General features: G+C 46.9%; 9 protein-coding genes across 9 annotated transcripts in view; 4 read left to right on the top strand and 5 right to left on the bottom strand.

Annotated features, from left to right (window-relative positions):
• Window positions 1–1,761: 1,761 nt before the first annotated feature.
• Window positions 1,762–4,194, top strand: LY89DRAFT_759616 (uncharacterized protein; the record flags this gene model as incomplete). Its single annotated transcript, XM_018221469.1, has 7 exons — window positions 1,762–1,771; window positions 2,011–2,034; window positions 2,109–2,441; window positions 2,928–3,062; window positions 3,145–3,509; window positions 3,556–3,621; window positions 3,679–4,194. The coding sequence occupies 7 exons, from the start codon at window positions 1,762–1,764 to the stop codon at window positions 3,805–3,807; spliced, it is 1,062 nt and encodes a 353-aa protein (XP_018065106.1). The 3' UTR covers window positions 3,808–4,194.
• Window positions 4,195–4,890: 696 nt separating this feature from the next.
• LY89DRAFT_689384 (uncharacterized protein) lies at window positions 4,891–6,058 on the bottom strand. Its single transcript, XM_018215898.1, has 5 exons — window positions 5,845–6,058; window positions 5,752–5,794; window positions 5,586–5,702; window positions 5,349–5,531; window positions 4,891–5,291 (listed from the first exon to the last, which is right to left on the bottom strand). The coding sequence occupies exons 1-5, from the start codon at window positions 5,998–6,000 to the stop codon at window positions 5,062–5,064; spliced, it is 729 nt and encodes a 242-aa protein (XP_018065105.1). The 5' UTR covers window positions 6,001–6,058; the 3' UTR covers window positions 4,891–5,061.
• A 353-nt stretch (window positions 6,059–6,411) lies between these two features.
• On the bottom strand, window positions 6,412–7,838 carry LY89DRAFT_759615 (uncharacterized protein; the record flags this gene model as incomplete). Its single annotated transcript, XM_018221468.1, has 5 exons — window positions 6,412–7,316; window positions 7,371–7,395; window positions 7,492–7,521; window positions 7,658–7,673; window positions 7,789–7,838. 5 exons carry the CDS (start codon window positions 7,836–7,838, stop codon window positions 6,412–6,414), a joined length of 1,026 nt encoding a protein of 341 aa, XP_018065104.1.
• A 3,160-nt stretch (window positions 7,839–10,998) lies between these two features.
• LY89DRAFT_250099 (ras-domain-containing protein) lies at window positions 10,999–12,249 on the top strand. The gene has a single exon (XM_018206186.1). It carries the CDS (start codon window positions 11,176–11,178, stop codon window positions 12,013–12,015), a length of 840 nt encoding a protein of 279 aa, XP_018065103.1. The 5' UTR covers window positions 10,999–11,175; the 3' UTR covers window positions 12,016–12,249.
• Window positions 12,241–13,379, bottom strand: LY89DRAFT_626304 (uncharacterized protein). Its single transcript, XM_018211103.1, has 2 exons — window positions 13,162–13,379; window positions 12,241–13,104 (listed from the first exon to the last, which is right to left on the bottom strand). Exons 1-2 carry the CDS (start codon window positions 13,274–13,276, stop codon window positions 12,386–12,388), a joined length of 834 nt encoding a protein of 277 aa, XP_018065102.1. The 5' UTR covers window positions 13,277–13,379; the 3' UTR covers window positions 12,241–12,385.
• A 3,055-nt stretch (window positions 13,380–16,434) lies between these two features.
• On the bottom strand, window positions 16,435–17,461 carry LY89DRAFT_739739 (uncharacterized protein; the record flags this gene model as incomplete). The annotated part of the gene is made up of 2 exons (XM_018220496.1): window positions 16,435–17,362; window positions 17,418–17,461. 2 exons carry the CDS (start codon window positions 17,459–17,461, stop codon window positions 16,435–16,437), a joined length of 972 nt encoding a protein of 323 aa, XP_018065101.1.
• A 1,243-nt stretch (window positions 17,462–18,704) lies between these two features.
• On the top strand, window positions 18,705–19,900 carry LY89DRAFT_723334 (uncharacterized protein; the record flags this gene model as incomplete). The annotated part of the gene is made up of 5 exons (XM_018218806.1): window positions 18,705–18,743; window positions 18,805–19,006; window positions 19,336–19,551; window positions 19,605–19,722; window positions 19,769–19,900. The coding sequence occupies 5 exons, from the start codon at window positions 18,705–18,707 to the stop codon at window positions 19,809–19,811; spliced, it is 618 nt and encodes a 205-aa protein (XP_018065100.1). The 3' UTR covers window positions 19,812–19,900.
• Window positions 19,901–19,958: 58 nt separating this feature from the next.
• Window positions 19,959–20,675, top strand: LY89DRAFT_689381 (uncharacterized protein). The gene has a single exon (XM_018215897.1). It carries the CDS (start codon window positions 19,964–19,966, stop codon window positions 20,642–20,644), a length of 681 nt encoding a protein of 226 aa, XP_018065099.1. The 5' UTR covers window positions 19,959–19,963; the 3' UTR covers window positions 20,645–20,675.
• A 397-nt stretch (window positions 20,676–21,072) lies between these two features.
• LY89DRAFT_689380 (uncharacterized protein) overlaps window positions 21,073–22,043 on the bottom strand; it is a 2,512-nt gene continuing 1,541 nt past the window's right edge. The window contains exons 5-6 of the mRNA XM_018215896.1: window positions 21,752–22,029; window positions 21,073–21,680 (exon numbers count right to left, since the gene is read on the bottom strand). Coding sequence (XP_018065098.1) covers window positions 21,088–21,680; window positions 21,752–22,029 — 871 coding nt within the window. The 3' untranslated portion in view covers window positions 21,073–21,087. The remainder of the gene's footprint in view (window positions 21,681–21,751; window positions 22,030–22,043) is intronic.

The following is a 22,043-nucleotide window of genomic DNA, read 5'->3' as shown; positions in this document are numbered from 1 at the left end:
CTACTTGGCGTACTTCTATGGGTATTACTCTATTCCCCCATCCTGCAGTTAGCCCTGATATGAATCCTATTGAGAAGTGCTGGAGGAGAATAAAACAAGCTCTCCATAGGCGCCTAAGGCAGCCAACAACTGAGGTTCAAATGGTTGTAGCAGTATTAGAAGAATGGGACAAAATTCCTCAGGAATGGATCAATGGGCTTATTGAGCAGCAGGACTTCTGGGTACACGACTTAATTAAGCGATGTGGCTGGTCTACAGCTAATTAATTAATAAAATTCATGATTCTGATGCCCTGAACGCACGGACTTTTGTCCCCATGTTCGTGAGGAGAATTCGGCGTGATTCGCAGGCGAGGGAAGTGAATCTATGTGCCGGATTAGTGCTAAACGTGGTAGCTGCTGGAATATACTCTCAATTTCGTTCCAAATATGTCCGCCGAACATATACACAAAGTGAGAATTCCTCAGGTTTAAACAAAAGATTGTGCTACCTGGCCTGACCTTGGTAGAATGCCTGGTGTAGTGGGGCCGCAGGCGCTGGCGCATCCGTCCACGATCCCTTGAACCCGTCACCAGGTCAAGAGCGAATCCCTCGATGAAACATCTGGAGGTGACAATCTAACTCCCTCCCAAGCGTCCCGTGTTAGGGGTCAAGCCCGGAGACCTTGGAAGGTGTTCGCGGAAGAGGTCGCATTTAACCCTGCCCAACCTCATCCCGTCTCAGGGGTCAGAGGAGGACACCATGCCGTGGGCACATCCTTCATACGCTCCAGCGATATGAAGGAAGAAGACAGGATTAATCGTAAAGAATGCTTCCTGCCAGCAACAAGATTTTTCAAAAGAATGCTTCTTGCAAGCAAAGGTGAACAAAAAATTGTACCACGAGGCTTGGCCTCATAGCATGCCTACGAAAGACTGGGGCAAGTAGACTAGGGAGTCGGAACTCCAAAACTTCCATCTTTAGATAGTCTCCCGAAGGAGGTGTTCACGGATGGAAGTACATGTAACCCTGCCCAACCTCGTCCCGTCTGAGGGGTCAGAGGAGGACACCATGATATGGGCAATACTTCATACGCCCCAGCGATATGAAGTAGAAGCCAAGATCTCTCCTTGCGAAGGATCCCAGCGGTGTTTCAAAGAAATGTACTACCCGGCTTGACCAATTGTAGCATGCCCGCGAAAATGCTGGAGCGGCAGGCAGGCGCGCACCCTTCGGGTGAATCCTCAGGTGAACCCTAGAGCGAATCGTTGGGTAAACCTGCTGACTCCCTTACTCTAGAGTGAACACCCGGTATCTAGACCTCAGAAGTTTCGGGCAGATGGAGAGCAGAGACCCCCAAAGACGGAAAAATCCAAGATCTAGACCTCATTAACCCCGTCCTTCCTCGTCACGTATAAGGTGTCTAGAGGCGGACTCCTGAGGAAGGGCACTTCGTCATACGCTCCGGCGATATGACGAAAGAACAGGAACAACCGGCGACAAGGCTGCCTGAGAAGAATCTAAAAGCAAATTCAATATCATAGAAAGGTAATACTTCTCTGTAGGAGAACACAAGCTCCTATATACACCAGGGCGCTGCGACTGCAATCAACGAATTGACCAGAAGAAGAGTTGTTGTGTTGCGCGGAGGTGTTGTTGGGAAGAAGAAAAAGTTTGAAAGCGGGAAGATCGAGGGGAATTTATAGCCAAAGAATTTTCAGAAGACGCTAGTCTAGTGGTCAAGTGATCTGAACAAACGAGCCAAAGATCGCGGCAAAGAAGATGTTTGAAGGTGAATTGGATTCCTCGAGTTTAGCGCGATTTGGCAAGCAAGTACAAAACCTCCACATTGCGCTTCGCAACTTTTTTGCCTTCAGTTCGTAACACCCAATTATTCTGCATTTCATATCTTTGAACGAATCTGAGATTGATCATAAGTAAATTCTATTCCTGTCACTTTTAATTTGGCGCATCACCTGGGCTCAATATCAGACTTGCTAATCAACAATACTATAGTGAATCTATGTATAGTGATTGAGCAAGCCCGGCACGGAAGTACGAGACTCGACATCTCTCTTTTTCTTGAACAAGAGGATTTGTGCGAATAAGCAGCTCTACAAAGCGACAAGGAGAACTGGACGAACATAATGCATTGTTGACCGCCGCAGCGGAGGCTTACCATGCTGACAATCTGTCTCAAGCAGAATTCTCGGAGATAGACAAAGGCTGTGTGGCCCTTGAGAAGCACTATGGGAAGCACAAGCTGCAAGCCAAAGCACGCAGGTTGGCTAGAGCGCTGGCTGGGGATTGTGTTGAACACAATGCGGACGCCAGAGCAATCAACGAATTGGCACGAAGCCCGAGTCTCCCACCGCAAATGGTTGACAAGTCCAATATCGGCTTCCTACAGGAATATTACTGTGGATTGCGCATGATTGGCATCTTCGAACGACTCGAACAACGTAAGTTTATGACCAACTTCTGTACTCGTTCCAACACGCTGACGTTCATTAGTAACTTCAGTTGGATTTCATCAAATTCGTTCCCGTTACCAATATCTACGAGGTTTTGTTATCGAATGCCGGCGATGAGTATAGCTGGATGGGTGTAGGAAGAGGAGATGCTCAGTGAGCAGAGGACATGTGGTCACTTAGCACTGCAATAAATCAAAGGATCATCTCTCAAACATGACGCAATGGACGTCCAACAGCTACTTTCTCTTGCTACATCTGTGAATAGACCTTGAAAACATATCATGTCACTTTTAACAAATTGTCTTATGTTTCGCAACTGCCTCAGGAAGGCCTTCGAATTGGGGCCAGAGCATGTTTGTCTGACTCTCCTTTAGACTGATAGAGTGTCCTGTACAGAAATGCTAAGCCAAGAGATGCAACTTGAAGCACAATACTATGAGAGACTCTGATTGCGACGTACAAGTTCCTGTGAAGACTCGCGACCGTGCGCCTCGTTCCTTCCTAATGGGTCAAGCAAAAAACTTGCCGCTTGCGCTTCGCAACCTCTATCTCTGCACCTCAACAATTTGTACTCACGCCATTGCTACTTCAAAGAAACACTGATCACAAGTAAGTTTGACCCTTCAAATCCGGTTTATTCACGTCTTCTGTTGTAAGCCGACTCGCCCATGCTAATCACGAAAAATCACAGTGTCAACATCATTTCACGAAGCCTTGCACGAGTTGGACACAAAACGCGAAAAAGAGCTTCAGGAATTCAAAAACGGACTCGAAGCACGAAACGCTTTTCCTCACCACGACCAAGAGATCGCCGAAGAGCAGCGCAGTTTTGACGAGGTGTGGACCACTTACCTTGCGGGTAACATGACCGATACCGCTATTGGAGAGGAGATAACAAAATCTGAGGAGAAGATGAAGTCCTTGCTGGAAAAAAAGCGAGAGATCGAAGATGAGACATATGCAGAAATCTTGGCAGAAATTGAGGCTATAGGCGCTCGTTATGAACAAGAATATCGCAACCTTTGTCTTCGTTTTGGGGTGCTGGCGAAGCTGACGGTCGACTTCTAAACAATCACTACGATTTCCTCTTCCTTCAACGTAGCTCAAAGCTGGCGGTGGCTTTGTGGGATTCTTGAATGGCAAGAGAATGTCTTCTTTGATCTCAATAGTGCGTTTTCTCTCTTTTTACCTGCATTGGTTGCCCAAACTTACTAACTAAGATCAGGACCAAAGATTCGGGAATTTTTATGGCTTCGGTGCTGGAATTTGGGTTCATGGACATGATGGGCTGCTCGATGGGTTCAATGGAAAGAAGTCTTCATTCGGTAGCAGCCGGGCATATTTCGTTATTTGACGGTCTAGTAATTGAAGCATCCATCTTCTTTTGCGAATAACTAAACATCGTCCACCGAACACCTTCTCTGATCTGCAAAACTGTGAAAGAGATGGCGTGGAATCTGGCCTACTCCTGCATTCCTTAGGGCACCATCCAGCCAAGTCTAAATGACGTAGATACTCAGTTTTTTCAACTTCAGCTCCAGACTCGATCTCAACCCATCATTCCTTCCACCCAACTTCAGCTTGATTCAATGGTCGCCTTGCTTGAAGTTATGCTGCCTCGCAAGACACAAGCAGGGGTGAAAGAGGCAGAATGGCTATGATGTCTGGCAGGTAACATAAGATTTCGCGACTGTAAGGCTTCCGAGATCACGATACAATCTGATTTAAGCAAAAATAAATCTTTTGTATCAGTCTTGACATTGATCTCTTCAAAAGTTTTAATGTGATTTCAGACATTCGCGAAAATCGCGCAAATCACGCGAGTCGCGCGAATAGCGCAAAGAGCGCGATATGCGGGGAGGCCGGGACGACGGTCCACTGCCGCGATAATTGCATTATGCTGGCTGAAGATAGATACTCTCGCTGTCTCTATAATTCCGACGAGATCTACGGAATCAAAGCAGGTATCGATGCAAGCTGTGAGTTTCCTGAAGATCGATCTGCTGAGAAGCTCAAGATAGCTTTAGGACTTTTGAAGGGAGAGAGTGTTCGAACGTAAGATATAGATCAGAGAGAAGATTCAGATGGAGAGCTGACTTTGGCACCCAATTCTACATCTCAAGTCCAATATGCTGCCAAGGTTTACACAACTCAAGCCGGCAAAGAGGTTGTTTACTCAAGTGATTGTTTCGATTGCTCCTAGCCCTGCATTCCCGTTGGTACATCCTGCATAGATAGCCATGCTCTTGCGATCTCGCCAAACATAATTTGCACAAGAGAGGCATAACGGACATTGAATCGGTACCGAATCACCCACTAACACACGACGATTCGATACCAACTCTGAAGCAAATTGAGGACTAAACTGTAAATCTTTGTTCAGCTGCGATGTGCAACAAAAATTTGCTGGCGCTTTTAATTGGCTGTAAGAGGACGTGAAGGCTTAGCACGTGAGAGACTTGATGAAACCAAGAGATCTTGAAGCCTACTGTGATGTTCATTGCCCCCGGTGCCTGCCAATCAGTGTTGCATAAATTTCACTTTCACTTTCATGGAGCATAATGCTCCAAGACTTCTCCTCCTTGCCTCTCCTTTCTCATCATCTCCATCAATCATCATGATGAAAACGCACATGAAACCATCCCGTCTCCTTATTGATTCCTGGTACTTCCACCGCAGGAACCAACGCCAATCCCTTCTTTCCCGCCTCCATAAAGACTTTCACCGGCGCCTGGATCTCTGGCATCTCCCTCCACCTCATATGAGCTTCTATATCCTGCCATCCGTAAACGCCATGTAGCCAGGGAGCCTTGGCACTCTCTGGCTCGACGAGGAAAACTATTTCTTCTCTCAGAACTGTTCGTTAGAAAAAGAAAGGGAACAGATTGAACATACCCCAGCCAGTCGCACTCCCCAACGCCTTCCCAACCGTCGTAACATAATCCGGAATCGTACTCAACAACTCGCGACACTCATTTTCCTCTTTCTCCCCCGCTCCATCTGGGAGCTTAAAGTACGCGAACTCTGTTACTGGCGCCTTGAGAGCGGCTTTTGCGTCTTTGTCCCATTTGGTAAATGCTATGGACTTGGTCAGTATGAGATAAATAATAATTGGAAGAGATAGAGACTTACTAACGAATACCGGTGCAGAATCAAGATCAAATTGCATTAGCTTTCCCACACCACCAGCAATGTCATCATGAGCGGGACTTTCGCGGAAAGTATTGTAGATCGGCTTAGATTCCCAATCTATTTCTTCAGCACCAATCCTCTCTTTTGAAAGCGGAAAAGAACGAACCGATTAACCACATGAAGATATTCGGGTTCTCAACTTGATGGCCCTGCTGTTGTTAGTTATTGATTTAGGCAGATAAAAGGAGAAGCGATATACCCAGTATTGAGAAAGGCATCCCGGTTGAGCTTTGAGCAATTTGTTGAGGCGTATGAATTCTTGGTTCTCTGGACTCTCGTTGTCATCGCCAAGCCTAAGGCCGGGCTTGAGGAGAGTTGTGACGGATTGCGTTACGGGTCCTTCAGGAGACGCCATTTTGTCAGATGCTATGAGAACTAAGAGTTTGTTTCTGAGATTGGAAGTGTGCGTTGATCAACGCATATATATCTCAAGGCGAAGATGTTAGCTTGAGGTAGAGGGGCGGCGGTACCTCTCGCTTAATGCGGGGGGCCCACTGTGGAGCTCGGGTTCGCTGAAAGATAGCCTATCACAAGAGAGGAAAAGACCCTTTGGGATCGAAATGTAAGCACTTAACAGCTCTTGAGTTGTTTAGACGAGATCTTACGGCGAAGGTATTGCTATTGGTTATCAATGCTGTCTGGATGATTCCTACTCTACCTACTTGCTGTGGATCCTACTCCAAGGTGTCCCTGATAGTCGTCATGTTCCACCAGGGACATATCTGTACCTTTGATTCCGAATGATTCTTTCCAATCCGCTGCAATCTCAAGGTTTCCCTTCACGCAAGCCGAACAAAGGTTTCATCATTTTCGTCGCCTTCCATGGGTCACCACAGCCGCCCCAGTCCAACCAACCAGGCGTCGCACTTGTTGGGAAGCAGAATCGATCGTTTTTGGGGTTATCATGATTCTTGCGGAGTAGGTGGTCGGTCCTAACAAGCTTTACCACCGGGCCATTTCCCTTTGAAGCCTTCTCCAGCTTGCGAAGAAACTTGTTCTGCTTGTCCGCGTTGCCCCATCCATCACTCTTCTCTATGGTATCGCCTGAGTGGTAAACCTTCGCTTGTTTGCTTTCGGGATATGCTATATTGCTATTCCACCTCTCTGCCATTGTCGTATTCCAATTCTCTGATCTCGTATCTGTGGCCTCCCGACGTATGTGGATGACAATGTGAAGCTCTTCTAGGTTGCAGCAAGCCTCAGGCCTCAGAAAAGGAAGATAGTTCTCTTCTACAGCAGCTTGTCTGATCATCATATTGTGTCCAGCTTTCCAAGGATGCTCGAGAAAAACGAGTTGTGGAATTCTTGGCCAGGATGCAAATCGTCTCGAATAATATGTGGTTTTAATTAGACAATCGCCCATGAGACAAAATTCTTGCAATCCGTGAAGCATCGAGTAGTACCGTAGCGCTTCTACTCTTGACTCGCTGTTGACAGCTAAGATGACTGGATAACCCTGGCTTATCTCGCAGGAAATGTCTATCGCAGAGTATACGATACGCCATTTCGGTAACCTGCGAACGCGGAGATCGTGGACGGAGAGGACGCGAGGAGAAGGAAGGGCAAAGAGCCAAACCATCCGCCTGAGTTCTGGTGGCAGTCGACTGAAGGCATGGAATGTCGATGTCGACATGGTTGCAAGTACGAAGAAGGATAGGGCTTGAAGGGTTGCTGTGGAGAGTAAAGTATGGTCCTTATGTAGAGAGGAGGAGACCATATACGTACGTTGACGAGCGCCTTCGGGCTTCCGCTAGGCGAAATAACTAGCATATTCGCCGGGAAGCGTATGGAAGACTGGAGTATGCCCGATACCTACTTACAAAGAATTAAAAGAGCAAGAACGTACATTGTGCTGATCTTGAAGTTTGTTCTCGGTCTTAATGAAGAGCAGATAGATATGTTAGGAGGGGAAGACGAGTCTGTGGTGAATGCCCGCTCGGAGACGGAGAAGAAAATCGAACGCCTCATTCAGGCTATGAAGATTGTTGGGGAAACATGGAGGAAGAGCATACAACTTGAGAGGTGATGCTAGGATGACACAAGTGAAACATTGGTAACAATATAGGCGAAGAATGGTACATAAGTGGAATTAGGGAGTGTAGAAGTAAAGTTGAGAACGAGTTTTCCACGGATATCTACATACCTACAGAACAGCATATGTGCCAAAGCTCCTGCTAACTCTTTTGAAGCCATGATTGTCTCTTGTATCTCCACTATCGTGTTCATGCATCGCTTAATGCTTAGAGGAGTTCCTGGAAGTTGGAATGCGCTGGGTACGTGAATCACTCATCAATGTCCAAAGGCAAGGCTTGAAGCATAAATGTATATTGAGAGCTGAGTAATCCTGAGCTCAAAGATGTGCGTTCATAAGGTACGGCTTTGAGTCTGAATATGAGCTGCAATCATGAATATGAGTAGGAGTTGCAATTATGAGTTATAAGAACCGCGACGTGCAACAAACATATTTGGCTTATAAAGTCCAGCGGAACTTGGAACTATAATCTGGGTTGTGCTAGCGGCGCTTTCAAATCGCGACGCGCAAGGAAACCAGACAACCTTGCTAAAGTCAGGTCTCTCCCATTCACTATACTTGGGTTCTTCAGCTTCAGATTCTCGTCTCATGCTCTGTGCTCACTCTGCTTTGAGAATTCTTTGTCGTAGCAATAATTACTTCTTGATCTTCAGTTTCATGGGCGCTTGATGCGAAGGAGGCAAGCTGGATTCGAGAATAGAGATCACCTATAGGCAGTGAGGCAAGAATACAAGAGCCATATTCCATACAATCACGCGCATTCAAAAGAGAAAGATCTATTGACATGTGGCCCAAAGGAGTAATGGCCTTGGAATTATACAGCTTTCTTAATTCTCTTCACTTTTCTTGGTCATGAGGCTGGAGAAAGCTGCGAGCTTTTGCCCAGACTACACAACTTCAAGCCAAGAAGATCAACAAAATGAGGCAGCAACACATGCCCTTCATGATTTGGAATAAAAGGGAGAAAATCAACGAGCTGGAGTTTTCGCCTAAACGAATACCTCTCAATCCTAAGATACACAGAAGATCAATGGTTGGGGGCAGCAATGCATGCCTCCAGCTAAACTTTTATTCATAACCGAAAGAGAGGGAAGGAAAGTCAGAGATCCAGACACGTTTGCCCAAATTGACATCTCTCACATCCAAGATATATAACAAGACCAAGATCAACAAGATACGGCAGGAAGATATACGCTTAAGTTCGAAATTCGTAACTTAGAAAGAGGGGAGAAAGTCATGCTATTAGGATTTATGCTTAAACGATAAGTGAAAATCATATCGAGGGGTCTTCCGAAAGATCAACAAGATGCGGTAGGAAGATACACACCCTATGGAACTTATGCAACATGAAGAGGACAAAATCCTCTGAGCTAAGAATCTCTACCCAAGCTATAGGTAAAGAAATCTCAGCCCAAGGATATGGAGGTAGACAACTCGAACGCTCCCAACATTCCGTTACAGACGGGAAGAAAGTCAGCCTGCACGCAACCCCACTAGCAGCCCAACCAGCATCTGACGGGATGGCGCAAGGTATACGCCACCACAAGCCTTCGACTCAGTCGCTCATGCAAGTCTCCACCTAGTGCAGCTATCAAAGTCTGGTTTCCCCGTCTGTGCCTCACGAACACGTCTGGGCGGCTGCATGACTCTGTAGCCGAACCATTCAAACGGACGGCGGGGTCGAAAGCTGCAACTAGGAAAATAGGGATGCGCCTCGCTGCAGGTTCGGCTTCCACCCCCTTTTCCTTCTTGCCCCTCATGAACCCCCAAAAAACTCTCGTTCGTCCGAAAAGTAGACAGGAACTAGAAACGATTGATGTTCATACTGGAAGAGAGGCTTCTCACCCTTTATTGTACATGCTGACATGCATCGGTCGTACTCCGTAATGGATCCGAGGGACGTGCAACCTTTGCCTCCTTCAGCCCTACTATGACTATGACCAAAGCAGGAAAGAACACTCGCGATCTGCAAGCTCGACGTTGAGAAGTTCGGCGAATTCGTCAGGCGTGAATGGGCACCGTGATCGACGACGCTTTAACCCCCTTCAAGTCGCTGCTGGAAGTACCGAGGCTTTCCTTTTCGATGATCAGGTCTCGAGATCTTCATGAAAAGAACGTCGAAGCGGATTGATTGAAGACAGGAGTTGCACTGGCCCGAGATGCACACAATAATGATTGATGTGGGAGATGTTCGCATGGCAGGAAGGGATGGGTACCATATTTTAAAACGCATATGAATGGCATCCTGTGATTCCTTTGGGAATAGTGCCGTGCCGTGGTGCTGGCTGGCTAATGCAGGAGAAGCCTCACTTTCTGGACAAATCTCCACCAAGAAGAAATTCCCCGTACGCCGGTGCACGAACGGCTTACAAACTGATCCCGATGAGGAAAATGTGAGTACCCAAGGTTTTCAGACGATCACATTTCGAGCCGTTCAGGTCCGCCATGGAAAAAGTTGTGTTCAAGGCTTGATGATGTTGTGCTTTAGACAGCTTTGCTAATTAATAAGGTATTATGGATCGGATGTCCGCCGTCTCAAGAAGCAAATTCCAGACTTCAGATCTGGATTCAAAAAGCAAGGGATCCTCCCATCTTGTCTTGTGTTTGCTGTGCCCAGAATCGATACGGGGGGACGAGGCATCACAGACGATCTTTTCCTCTCGCCCTTTCCTCCTTCCTCTTTCATCGTCTCCATCCTGTCTTATCGACTCATCACACCTCAAGGCATGAGCAGCCAGCCAGGACACCAAACATCGTCACATCATCACAATCACTCTCACTCTTCTTCTCCATGGGATTCATTCCTGTGTGATTGTGCATTTCTGCATTGAAACCAATCGAGCGACACGAAACAGAATCCCTGTCGGTTCTTCCTTGTTCCCCCACCAAAACTTCCTGCCACCCACAACTTGGACTTGGACCTCGACCTTTTGGCATCCGCAACCATCATCCTGCGAACCACGGACCAGCCCACCCTTTTCCAGAGATCATCCCGGAATTCTTCATATGAGAGCCGTATTATCGCAATAAATCGCATCTCCACCAGAACGGGCCATTCGACAAACGAATAAAACAAACGGACGAACGTACGGATTCTTTCCCCTCGCGACAACCCGTCCGTACCTGCATATCTGCGACTTGCCATTGCCACCTCCCAAGGCAATTGTTCAGCACGCGATAGCTTCAGAAGAGGAATAGGTAGAACGGCGCAGTATTGTCTCGAGAAGAGTCACGACTCGGCGCGCAGGCACAAGGCAACAGAGAGGTTTCTCGTCACAATTGCCCCAAGCCGCCTGAACGCCTCCAACTGGTGTGACGAGCGGAGGAATACCCTCCTTCCTGGCCTCGATTCTCCTGTTCAGTCCCGCACAAATTCTGCGCAGACAATCCAAATCTTACAACTAAAGCGCAATTTCGCTTTCCATACGCAAAGCGCCATCTCAGCACCCGCAACTATCCACAACGGCTCTCCCACGCCTCCCCACCTCCGCCAACACAATGGCATCCTCGTCCGAACCCCAACGAATAACCATCACCATCTGTGGCGACGGCGGCTGCGGAAAGTCCTCTATAACGCTTCGTCTCGTACGCTCACAATGGACCCACGAATACGACCCCACGATCGAAGACTCGTACTCCATAACACGGCGCATTGACGGACAGACCTACCACCTCTCGCTCACCGATACAGCCGGGCAGGAAGAATACCGCGGCATGTGGGCATCGTCGAATTTACGCTCTGATGCTTTCTTACTGGTGTATGATATCACGAATAAAGATTCTCTGGGCGTGTTACAGGAGTTCAATGACCTCATAGATATCGAGGCGGAAACTCGTCTAGATGCATGGGAACGCGATCTCCGGTCTGGGAGGGCGAAGAAGGGGCAGCAGACGCCGAGTGGAAGTGGACCAGTACGACCGATCAAGATTGTAGCGGGCAATAAATGCGATTTGCAGGAATCGAGACAGGTGCTAGCAAGAGAAGGCTTGGATTGGGCGAGGAAACGAGGATGTGGGTTTATGGAGACGAGTGCGAGGAATACGGTTAACATCGAAGAGACGTTTGCGTTGATTGTGAGGAGGGTGGTAGAGGCGAGACGACAGGCAGCGGGAGGGAGTGTGGGGAGTGGAATAGGGTTTGATGAGAGGAGGAATACGGTTATGAGCTTAGGGGCTTCGAGCTCGGGGATGGGGACAAGGAGAGCTGTTACGGCGCCGTTGAGTCCGTTGCCTGGTGGGCCAGAGAAGGAGATGAGTTTTGGGGATGCGGGTGGTGGGGGCCAGGAGAAGGAGAATAAGTTCTTGGGGTTCTTTAGGAGGTTGGCTTGTTGGCGGTGATCATTACTTTCTTGTATGATCTATTAAAACGAATGGAATGAGGGACGACGATGAGGTGGAGGACGTTTCATGTATAAAGTTATGGAAAGTCAGTATGGATATTATACCACGAGAGGAAAGGGGCAGAAAGAGGTAGCATGGATATGTACCAGTAATGTTAGAGCAGCTTCTGTTTGCAGATTCACATCACACAGCACGGAAATGGAATGAATGGAATATCGAAGTCTTCTATGTCTCTTCTACCATGACTGACTGTAAATGAGAAAATGATCGAAGCAAAGAAAGAAATGCCCATTCAACTATTATAGCCCTCCCAATCCCCCACCTCGAACGCCATTCCATCAAACTCCACCCAATCCTCTACCTCCATCTATTTCCCCTCCTCCTTTCCTTTCTCAACCCACTCCCTCCACCTCCTAAACTCGCCCCACCCCACACTCTCCGCCACGCCCTGAAACCTAACAACCTTCAAATCCCCCACCTCCATCCACTTCTCCCGCCTCCCACCCCACCCCGCCTTCCGCATCGCACTCACAACCGTCTCCTCCTTATCCCACTCCTGCTCCACCGCCACATCCGGCAGATAACACGCCCCGTACCTCTTATTCCTTGCGTAAAAACTAATCCGGATCCCATGGACCCCGATCTCCCAATCCAGCGGGCTCGGACAAGTTTCGAAATCCGTGAGCAGCGTGACGGAGACTTCGAGGGAGGATAGTTCGCGGAGGGAGATGGGCGAGAAGCGATCATCTTGGATTGCGGAGGCGAGGGCGTACGAGGAGAGGCCGGCGGAGAGGGGCGTCGAGGTGAAGGTGCCGATGCAGCCGCGGAGGGACTTTTGGTGTGGGGAGGACGAGGAAAGGGTGTTCCAGGTTACGAAGAGCGGGGATTCGGTTAGTGTGCTGGAGCGTTGCGAGGTGCGGCGCGGGTGCAGGCCGATGGGGGAGAAGGAGGAGAGGGAGCTGGCGGGGGTGAGGGAGGTGGTGGATGTTGAGGAGGAGGGCGTCGAGGAGCCGGTGCTGCTGGAGCGGGATTCGGAGAGGCGTTGCAGGGCGGGCAGTTTGGGTTTAGTTGTGGGAGGAGAGTCTTCTTCGTCGGATGGGGATGAGGAGGCGGGTTCGTCGTCTTCGTCGTCTTCGTCGAGACCCTTTGGGTACGCGGCCCAGGAGGATTGGACTTGGTAGAGGGTCATTGGGGTACGTTTTTCGAGGCGGGCGGCTAGGGTTTCGAAGCAGTAGAGGCAGTGCTCTACTGTCGCCATTGTGACGACGTGTTGGGGTGGATGTGAGGTTCGGAGATTGTGAGAGTTGGATGAGGTTGGTATTGAGGTGAGGTCGTGAAGTGCGGCGAGGGGTCGTAGTTGTTGCTGACATCGTTGGCGGGGTCGAGACCAGCGGCTAGTGAAAGCTTGTCGGGTTTTGCATAAGCGGGTTATGAAGGAGTTGTGAAGTTGCATAGAGACACGTGCTTCACCTTTATATAATTGGGCTGTGAGCTGGCTTATACAAACCAGGAGAAATCTAATCTCTTTTCTTTGTATTTTGTCTTGAATGCTAAAGGTGAAGCTTATAGGGAAATAAGAATCTGTACCCACGTGATTCACCTCTTTTAACATGTCTGACACGAAAGAATCTAAACAGCCAAGAAGGAAAGTGCCAATAATTATGGCTTATTGATGAAAAGGGCACAATGCATGCTCATTACACACCAGAAAAGCTTTTGGAAGAGAAGAGGTAAGAATTCCTCCTAAGCCAGAAGCTCGAGGCTTAGGAAATCAGCAAGCTAATAAACCAATCTAAGAACGGCAACAAGGCCATAAGTAATAGATAAAAAAGCGAACAAAGATTAATGAGCTACAAATTCTGCACATTTGTGAGATAGAAGGCATGGGAGTCGTGAGCATAATAACTGTGTGTAAGATAACAACTCCTTTTGAAGCATAATAATGCTTCATGGAAGTCGTCTTTCTCCCTCCAATGGCTGTCTTGCTTGAAGCAAATTAAACGCTTGATGATTTGTTGCATATCGCAGCTGGACGCCAGTTGATGTGTTGGTCAGCCTTTGATTTGACTTCATGCCTGTACCAAAGTACCAAAAAGGATTTTGCTGTGTCAGCCCAACAAACTGAGGCCCACGACATGGGTGCTTAAGCGCAACCAGTTACATGTCTTCCCAGCAAGCCACACATACCAAGCCTCGTTGGCCTCAATTGACAGGTGAGCATATATATCAACTTGTTTCCTCCATCGAGGCCCTTTTCTGTAACTCAAATTCTGACGCCAGCCTCATTCTTGACATTTTCACAAATCCAGAGCCGGATTACATTCCAGTTCATTTCCACTGCTTCTAAGCCGGACCTTATCCGACTTATCGTCAAGACCCTTTTCAATCATCCAAAATTTCGCGGATATCGGGATACCGGTCATGCTGCTTCCTTATGCTGCTTCCCTCAGGCGCTTTCGCTCCCTCCTTTACTGGCGGAATCCTGGGTGATTAAGAGTGATGACTTCGCGCTATGTAAATAGCGCGGAAGATCTCCAATCTATCGATTGGAGCGATCCTTTTCTTTGTATCTCGGATTTTGATGGATTGCTTCCTTTTCCGGAAGAACTTTCGCAAGAGTTGGATTTGACGTTATACCAGGAATTCGAAGAAGCCAATCTCTTCTCGACATACTCGCCTATCAACGGAGAACATGATTACTTTGGTTCAACTCCCCCCGCACAAGCCCCTCATCTAGAAGACTTTCATACACACGCCTTCAAAGCGGTTCTACAACCTCCGTATCAGCATGATCATATTGTTCCCGTCACCATCGACTCTGGCCACGTGCTCAACTCCGATTTCCAAATGAGGAAACCTGGTAGATCATGGATTCCTTTCTTCTCCCTTCTCAACTATTTCCTGGCTTGGGATTGTCTCCCAACTTCAACCAACAGGCATTCGATGCCGAAACTACGTCTAGTACGATGCCTGTCTCTTCAAGTACAACGTTGCCCCTAGCCAAGCCTACTCCATCGCATAAGATAGCTGTTTTACCAGATCTCCAACCTGCTTCAGACCCAGAATCCTTCAACAATACAAGCACTCCAGCTAGCATCACCAACTCCTCGACAACCTCCGGCTACAGCACACCCTCCTCAATCCCATGCACCTTCCCTAGTTGCAGCCGACTATTCTATCGATAGCATGAGCTGAAGTACGCTTCTCCCCCTTCGCCGAAGTCTTTTTTGAGCTTTGCTAACCTCTTCAAGCCGACATCAGAAATCTCGCACTCGTCCAAGCCAGTGTCCGCATTGCTGGCGAGGCTTTGAAAGTGCCAAAGATATCAAACGACACATTAATGATGTCCACGCGACAACCAAGCGTTTCTTTTGCTCAATCTCCGATTGTCGATATTCGAAGATTGCTGGGGACGGGATTGGATTCAAGAGAAAGGAAAATTGGAGGAGGCATGTAAGGAGTAAGCATAAGGAGTTTGTTGAGAAGGAGTAGTGGTTTATTTCATGTTATTCGTCGTTTGATTGCTTTTTTTTTCGTCGTTGAATTGAATTATCACTGTCTTAAAGAGGTGACTCTGGGGATGAAAATGCAGGTTGGGCGTTCAAGTTAGCAGAATTTATGATCTTATTTCTAAGCTTCAAATCTACGAGCGCTGGTCCAGATTAAGGGAATTTGGAGAATATGCACAAACCTAAGTGGATGCGGAGTCAAGATCCGGGCCGTTCACAGTGCAGGAGACAGGTCAAGATAATGTTACGAGACAGTACCAATATCTAACAATGCTTTGGCTGTTCCGCGTCACTACTGCTGATGTACTTCATCAATGTTGACTTCGCATGGTATACAAGATAAGATCAGATTCTTCTAAGGGCAAAATATCGCAAAGAAACATACATTAATTGTAAACAGAATACCACCAAGGGACCAAAATCTTCACCAGAGAAGTCCAGGGTTAGACGATTCCAAGTATTACTCAGAAATTCAAGTCTAAGGCTTGGCAAGTACAAGTCGAATTGTAGTATCTCTGTCAAAAGAGCACAAAATGTTGCCGACTTCAAGACCAATTCAGCCAAAAAGTGGTTAGAATTAAGTTAAACTTGGACTACCCTAACCTTGTTGAAGCCATTTCTGGCCTCTTTTCGTGTTGGCTCTTGTCACGACGACATTAGGTAGTGCCGCTTATTTCAATTGATAGGCAAGAAATTAATCTCTGCTTTGAGAACGAAGATAACAAGCCTCAAGACTACTAAATGCTAGACGATCTTGATCATCCAAAAGTGGATTTTCAATTGTCTCAACTTTGTCACATCACCAGATGTCAATCTTTAGATTTTTGTTGCACGTCGCATCTACGACGGCTTCTCGTATTTGTGTTGCACATCGAACCTACGACGGCTTATGTAACATTCGTGCGCCTCACCAATGTCTGACAGCTTGATGGTATTGCTCCCTTGTCCAATGCTCAACATCATGATCTCTTTCCTTCGCACAATATTTTTGTTCAATGCAATTCCAAGTTGAGCCTTGCCAGCATTTTGCAAACTCAGCAGCTCCTCTCGCTGCTAGAAATAGTGGGTCATAAGTAATATTTCGCACTTGATACACCAACTGCCAAGCCCCAATTGCTATAAAAGCATCTTCCACCGACTGGAGGAACTCGCGGTTCTCTGTTTGGTCTCCAAGGAGTATCACTCTTTGCGGTATCCTGAGTTTGACTATGTGGGTCACAATTGCTTCTCTAACTTTAGGCCAGAAATGAATGTCTTCCTCATTGCCTTTGCGTTGATCCATGCTCAGGTTTGGGAGACTCGTATAGTCCAAGTTGGCAGTTGCCCAATTTGATCCTCGCAGGTCGTGAGCGCCAATTATCGACACACTCGTCAATGTTAAGGACGTATCGGTAAATGAAATTGCAAGAGTATACTCTTCTTCGAAGTCTGCGTCGTACAATTCGCAAACCCTAATGTCGGTCCAGTGTTCACACATGCCATAGCCGAGTGCAGCGTACGCTGTTGAAAGCTCGCTGACCTTTTTGCTAAAGTATTTGTAACTCTCGATATTCGCAAGGCCTGCATAGTTGAATGCTTGTTGTAGCGTGGAATGGTCGAGGTTTGGTAATTGCGGGTGAGTGGCTATGGCGAGATATATTGGTATTCTTAAGTGTTGTTCAGCGGATTTGCGGAGGGCAAGAAGCATTTGTCCCAGAATTTGGATATCCGATGACGAAGAAGGAGCTTCTAGTGGAAGTTGTTTCTTTCTAGGCACCCCATCAGAGAATTCGTCGCTCTTTGTCTTCTTCGGTAATGCGATTTGAGCCTTGTCTTGGGAAGACTTGGGGATAATGCTAGAGATGGAGTCAGCTTTCTTCTAACCACCTGGAATCCCCTGAAGAAACCTACCTGTATTCTGCAGCAAATCTATCCATCATTTGTAGATAATCCATGTTGCCATTGATCTTAAATGTATGTTAGAAATATGTTACAGCTGGTTGAGGGGGTAGTCACCCGAGCTACATCAAATGTCTCGTTGTCCCAACGTATTGAAACAATGCTACGTCGCAGTTAGCTCGGCGAGAAACTCTCAGAGGTTGGCTCCATCCATACGCATAAGCTTCATTCAAGTCAAATCCCACCCCTGGGATTACAAGCAACTCCAAAGGGACGCAGGTAGAACATATCGGAAAGGGCTCAAATCGAAATCGCTCAGACAAGACTATTTGGAAAGAGTATAATTCCAAAAGCACTCTACTCCAGCACAGAGACGTCATAGTAGTTTGCTAATTCTCGGAATGCAATTCTCGTGGCCGAAATTCTCTCTGGCAGTTATTCCAAACTTGGGAGGCCACTCGAACACTCTTTTGTTATGAGTGTTACAGATAATTCGCTGAAAAGGCGCAGTCGAGAAACCACAACATTAATAGATTGAATTTGTTCGAAGTCTCGTTCATGTTGGAGTTGGTCATCATCATGAAACAAATACGTCCGAATGCGCAGCCTCGCTCATGCGCGTTGGTGGCTAATGCAAACATGCCGCGGTCACCTGTGACCACGAACCAACACATCAGTACGAGAGCATGCAGCCTCAAATCATGTCGCGCCAGTGATACGTTCGCGTGGAGGCGAGAATCAAGTCGGGGCGGAGAAGCTATATGATATAAATGGCTCTGAAGGCATTCTTTTAAAGCTTTCATTTCGCGCATTTCTAGCTTTGTTTGCAAGACTTTCGTTAACCTTACTTTTTTCTTTGCGGGGCTGTTTTCAGCCCTTCGCAATTGCTTCCGGTTCCAGTAAGCATGCTCAACACAATTCTCCATTCTCGGGAAATCTCATTTTGTCGAGTTCAAACTATGATCCCAAGTCTACAATGATAGACTACGAGAAGGATGCGTATGCTATTTTAGATACAACCTGTGCTTGTTGGAAGCGAAGTTTGGGAGCACACATACATGAAAATAGATGTAAGGAGCCAGATGTAGAAGTGGCCATATGGTCACTTTGAATACGGCCCAGAAGACAACAAAATGTTGGAATAACGAGAGGGCGATAGTACAACCAACAAAGCCTTCCCGATTTACAAATCACATAACTTATAAAGCTCACAGAATGCATTATCAAGCTCGCTGTCTCAATTGAATACATCTTCTTTTCTCAGATCAACCACTTAAACGATAAGTCAGCCATTCATCCATGAAAATGCTTGCCCCAATTTGTGTTGTATTGTTTTGTGTATGTATCAGAATGGACTCTACTCTGTGGTCTGTCATGGAGCTGACCATAATCCCTTCAGGTTTTGATGAAGCAAGCTTTTGGGAAACCACACGCTAGTAGTTCCTCCAATCCAACTACGGTATCGAGGTCGTTCGCGAAACTAAACGTCCGGGATGGGACTCCCGCATACAGTAGATTGATGCATTATCGTTGCAATACAAACATGAGACTCACCGAGGCTGTTGCTTGGGCTGAAGCTGATGTTTTGTCTAGCAAGGCAAGTAAGTGCGCATTATATGCCGGAATTTTACCTTTGACAAGTTGACAATAACTCAGGACTTTGGACTGGAGATCACCCGTGGAATAGAGGCCTTTATCAGGATGTGTTTGACATGTAAATTCTCTATCTCGATTATTGAAAGCACCATATCACAGCTCTGATACATCGAGTAGGTACATGGGTACCGATTCAGATAATTACAGCCAAGATCCTGGAGACGGGCATGGCTATAGTTGGCACCAAAGAGCTCAGAGTAATAAGCGTTCTTACAGTGAAGGGCTAGGACGGGAAAGGCCCTCATCAAATGACCAGATGCTAACTGATTAACAGACCCGATCCGAAATCAAGAATTCCTTCGTCATAATGAGCTGAATGAGATCTTTGTGTACATCTACTGTGATGAGAAGGACAATCCGGATGACTTCTACGACGATGAACCCAATTGTTCGAAGGAGGAGAAGACATGCTGTTTCCCTGGTGATACTGCCTACTCGATGAGTGAGCCTGGGATTTTCTGGGTAGGAAATATACGTCAATCGCAATTACGTAAGAAAATTAACATCAAATTCAGACAAAACATGTGACAATCTTTTGTCCAGAGTTCTTTACCAGGCCAACCCTGAGCGAGCAAGTCAGATGGCTCAAAGGGAATCCTGAGTCCGCGACCGACATCAACAAACTTTATCGGAATTCAGGAGCAACATACTTTCACGAAGTGTAAGCACTTCAGGTGCTGTTCTCCCTGGTTCTAACAAGTTGACAGACTCCATTACACACCTACAATTGGAGACAAGATCTGGGATTAGGCTTATGGGCCTGCCGCAGTAATAAAGCTAGCTTCTGATCGAAACACAAAATGGGCATCCGACAACGCGGAGTCGTTCATGATGGCTGGAGTTGCTGTTTGTAGGATTTTGAATCACATATCCTGATCATTTGCTAATTGAATATAGTCCAAATGAATGCGTTCAACCTAACGAATCCTCCTGTTTCAGGTGGTAGTCAACAGATAATTCTTAATGTTGGAAACGACACCCACAACATTGGCAAGAGTCTTGGAAATGTTAGCTGCCCTTGGGTGGGACCTCAAAATGTGAATGACTCGAACTCTTTTCCAATTATGACACAATGGCTAGAGCCAGCCAATTTAACGCTTGACACGAAGGACTACGAAGATTATACAGCATTGCCACTTCCAACACCATCATGTATGCCAAGTGTAGCTTTTTTGCCAACAACTGGTCAGGACTATGCCAGAGATATTATAACCAGCCGATATTGTCCTTTCATGGCTACCGGTGCTTCACAAGGAGGAGCAATTACATTGGACTCAACTGCTCCATATGCTCATGTCGGATATCCTATAGAAGATGAACAGCCGACAGGGTATGATGTAACGCTGTGGGCATCGATCAGCCTGATGGAGCAGACTGAATGCGTGGCTGGCTTTGAGGTTGACCAAACAACATGTTCAGATTTGTTCGGAAGCATTTTCAACGGGTGCTCTGATGGTGGTGGGACCGCTGGGGGCTCTGTGGTTTATGGCTGTGGCGTTTATGACTTGAGAACTTCTGCAGGCTCAGGAGAGGTGCCTCCCAAGGGAGTTGGCGCGACGACATCGGGCTGGTACACTTCTTGAACTCTGACTGGAATTTTTATTTCGAAGCTTCCTTAATCAACTAGTTCGAATGTATTAGATTATTGTTCCAAAAAGAGAGAAGAAATGAAAGATTCCTCGTCCTGTCCATGGTCGATTGCAACGCCTGGGTTCGGAGGATTGTAATCACTGCATAATTCCAGATATCGGTCACAAACCAGTCCATACCGCCGGGGAGGAAGGGCCGGGAAAGGATTTAGAGATATACAGGTACTGAAAGCATTCCGGCTTTGTTATTCGGAATGAATATTGTTGTGTAATAGCTTGGTTACGAAGAGAAGCTGAAAGATATTGTCATCGGGGTATGTCAAGGTTGAAAGCAAACTTTGCTTGAGAGGGCGTCTCACAAAGGAAGTTTCCTCATTCAAATCGGACTTCATCGATTCCCATTCAAACACAATTAATTAACTGTCTTCTTCTCAATGTCATCTCTTCGCAGGAAACAATCTCCCGTTTACATACTCCTCTTTCCAAGCTAGTCTGATCTGCTTCTGTCGTGAAGGTGCTAGCCTGTTCGCTCGATCAACTGCGGCCTTGGTTTCCGATCTCGTTCTCTTAAAAGAATCATGGCGAGTCAATCGACCACTGGCGTCAAGGTCCTTTGCTCTGGTAACTCTTGAAAGCTTGAAGAAGTCGAGATCACCAAATATACTTATTCCAGGTGAGACTCCTCTCACGTCTCTCGCTGTCTTTTGGATTGCCTCCCACGAGTCAGGCTCGTCTTTAGAGGAATCTCCCCACCAGTATTCAACCTCGAAGCTTAATTGAAAGTTCTTGGCCGTGTATGGATTTGGTGGAGAAGAGGTGGCTGCAATCTTACAAGCCTCTCCTTTCTCGGGATAGGGACGAGAGCAGTCTTCCAGGAACTCAAAGTCAGAAGTTTTGAATTGGTATGGAAACGACCAGGCCTTCTTTGGAGCTCCAGCATGCTCTGAGACTGATTTCGATTTTGATGCAAACTTGAATGTAGCAGGATTTGCGTCGGGTTCAGTGCTTGGGAACTTCTGACTATCCTTATCTAAAGGTTCTGTCAGAGAACCTAAACTCATAAATGGATACTCAAACCTTTGGAGAGGCCGGCAGACATACCTGAGTGTGCACTGGTAGTTTCTTTGGATCTCACCGGCAGCTTGGGAAAAAGCTTCGGTTTTCCACTGCCGAGATCCTCGTCTCGCTTGCCATCTTTCTTGTTCGTATTGGTTTCTTCTTGGTCCCTTTTCTCAACAAATTCCTGGATAAGAGATGTTTTTGTCTGAATCTTGGCACTTGTTGATGGGGAAGTGAGGTGAGAAGGTCTGTCTGGGACTTTTCTCTCGGCATGCTTCTCTTGCTTTGGAACACTCTCTTGCTTTGGAACACTCTCTTGCTTTGGAACACTCTC

The sequence above is a fragment of the Mollisia scopiformis genome, assembly GCF_001500285.1.
Source record: "Mollisia scopiformis unplaced genomic scaffold LY89scaffold_25, whole genome shotgun sequence".
Classification (NCBI taxonomy): domain Eukaryota; kingdom Fungi; phylum Ascomycota; class Leotiomycetes; order Helotiales; family Mollisiaceae; genus Mollisia; species Mollisia scopiformis.
This window is presented reverse-complemented; position numbering and strand designations above follow the sequence as displayed.

What these genes read in the sequence shown, in the direction of transcription:
- LY89DRAFT_689384 (XM_018215898.1), bottom strand. Translation starts at nt 6,000, where the DNA reads ATGGCGTCTCCTGAAGGACCCGTAACGCAATCCGTCACAACTCTCCTC. An exon ending in TTCTGCACCGGTATTCGTTA is followed by an intron (nt 5,532 to 5,585) that starts GTAAGTCTCTAT and finishes CCAAGTCCATAG; the next exon opens with CATTTACCAAATGGGACAAA. An exon ending in GGGGAGTGCGACTGGCTGGG is followed by an intron (nt 5,292 to 5,348) that starts GTATGTTCAATC and finishes GAGAAGAAATAG; the next exon opens with TTTTCCTCGTCGAGCCAGAG.
- LY89DRAFT_250099 (XM_018206186.1), top strand. Translation starts at nt 11,176, where the DNA reads ATGGCATCCTCGTCCGAACCCCAACGAATAACCATCACCATCTGTGGC.
- LY89DRAFT_626304 (XM_018211103.1), bottom strand. Translation starts at nt 13,276, where the DNA reads ATGGCGACAGTAGAGCACTGCCTCTACTGCTTCGAAACCCTAGCCGCC. An exon ending in CTGGGCCGCGTACCCAAAGG is followed by an intron (nt 13,105 to 13,161) that starts GTCTCGACGAAG and finishes CATCCGACGAAG; the next exon opens with AAGACTCTCCTCCCACAACT.
- LY89DRAFT_689381 (XM_018215897.1), top strand. Translation starts at nt 19,964, where the DNA reads ATGAATGCGTTCAACCTAACGAATCCTCCTGTTTCAGGTGGTAGTCAA.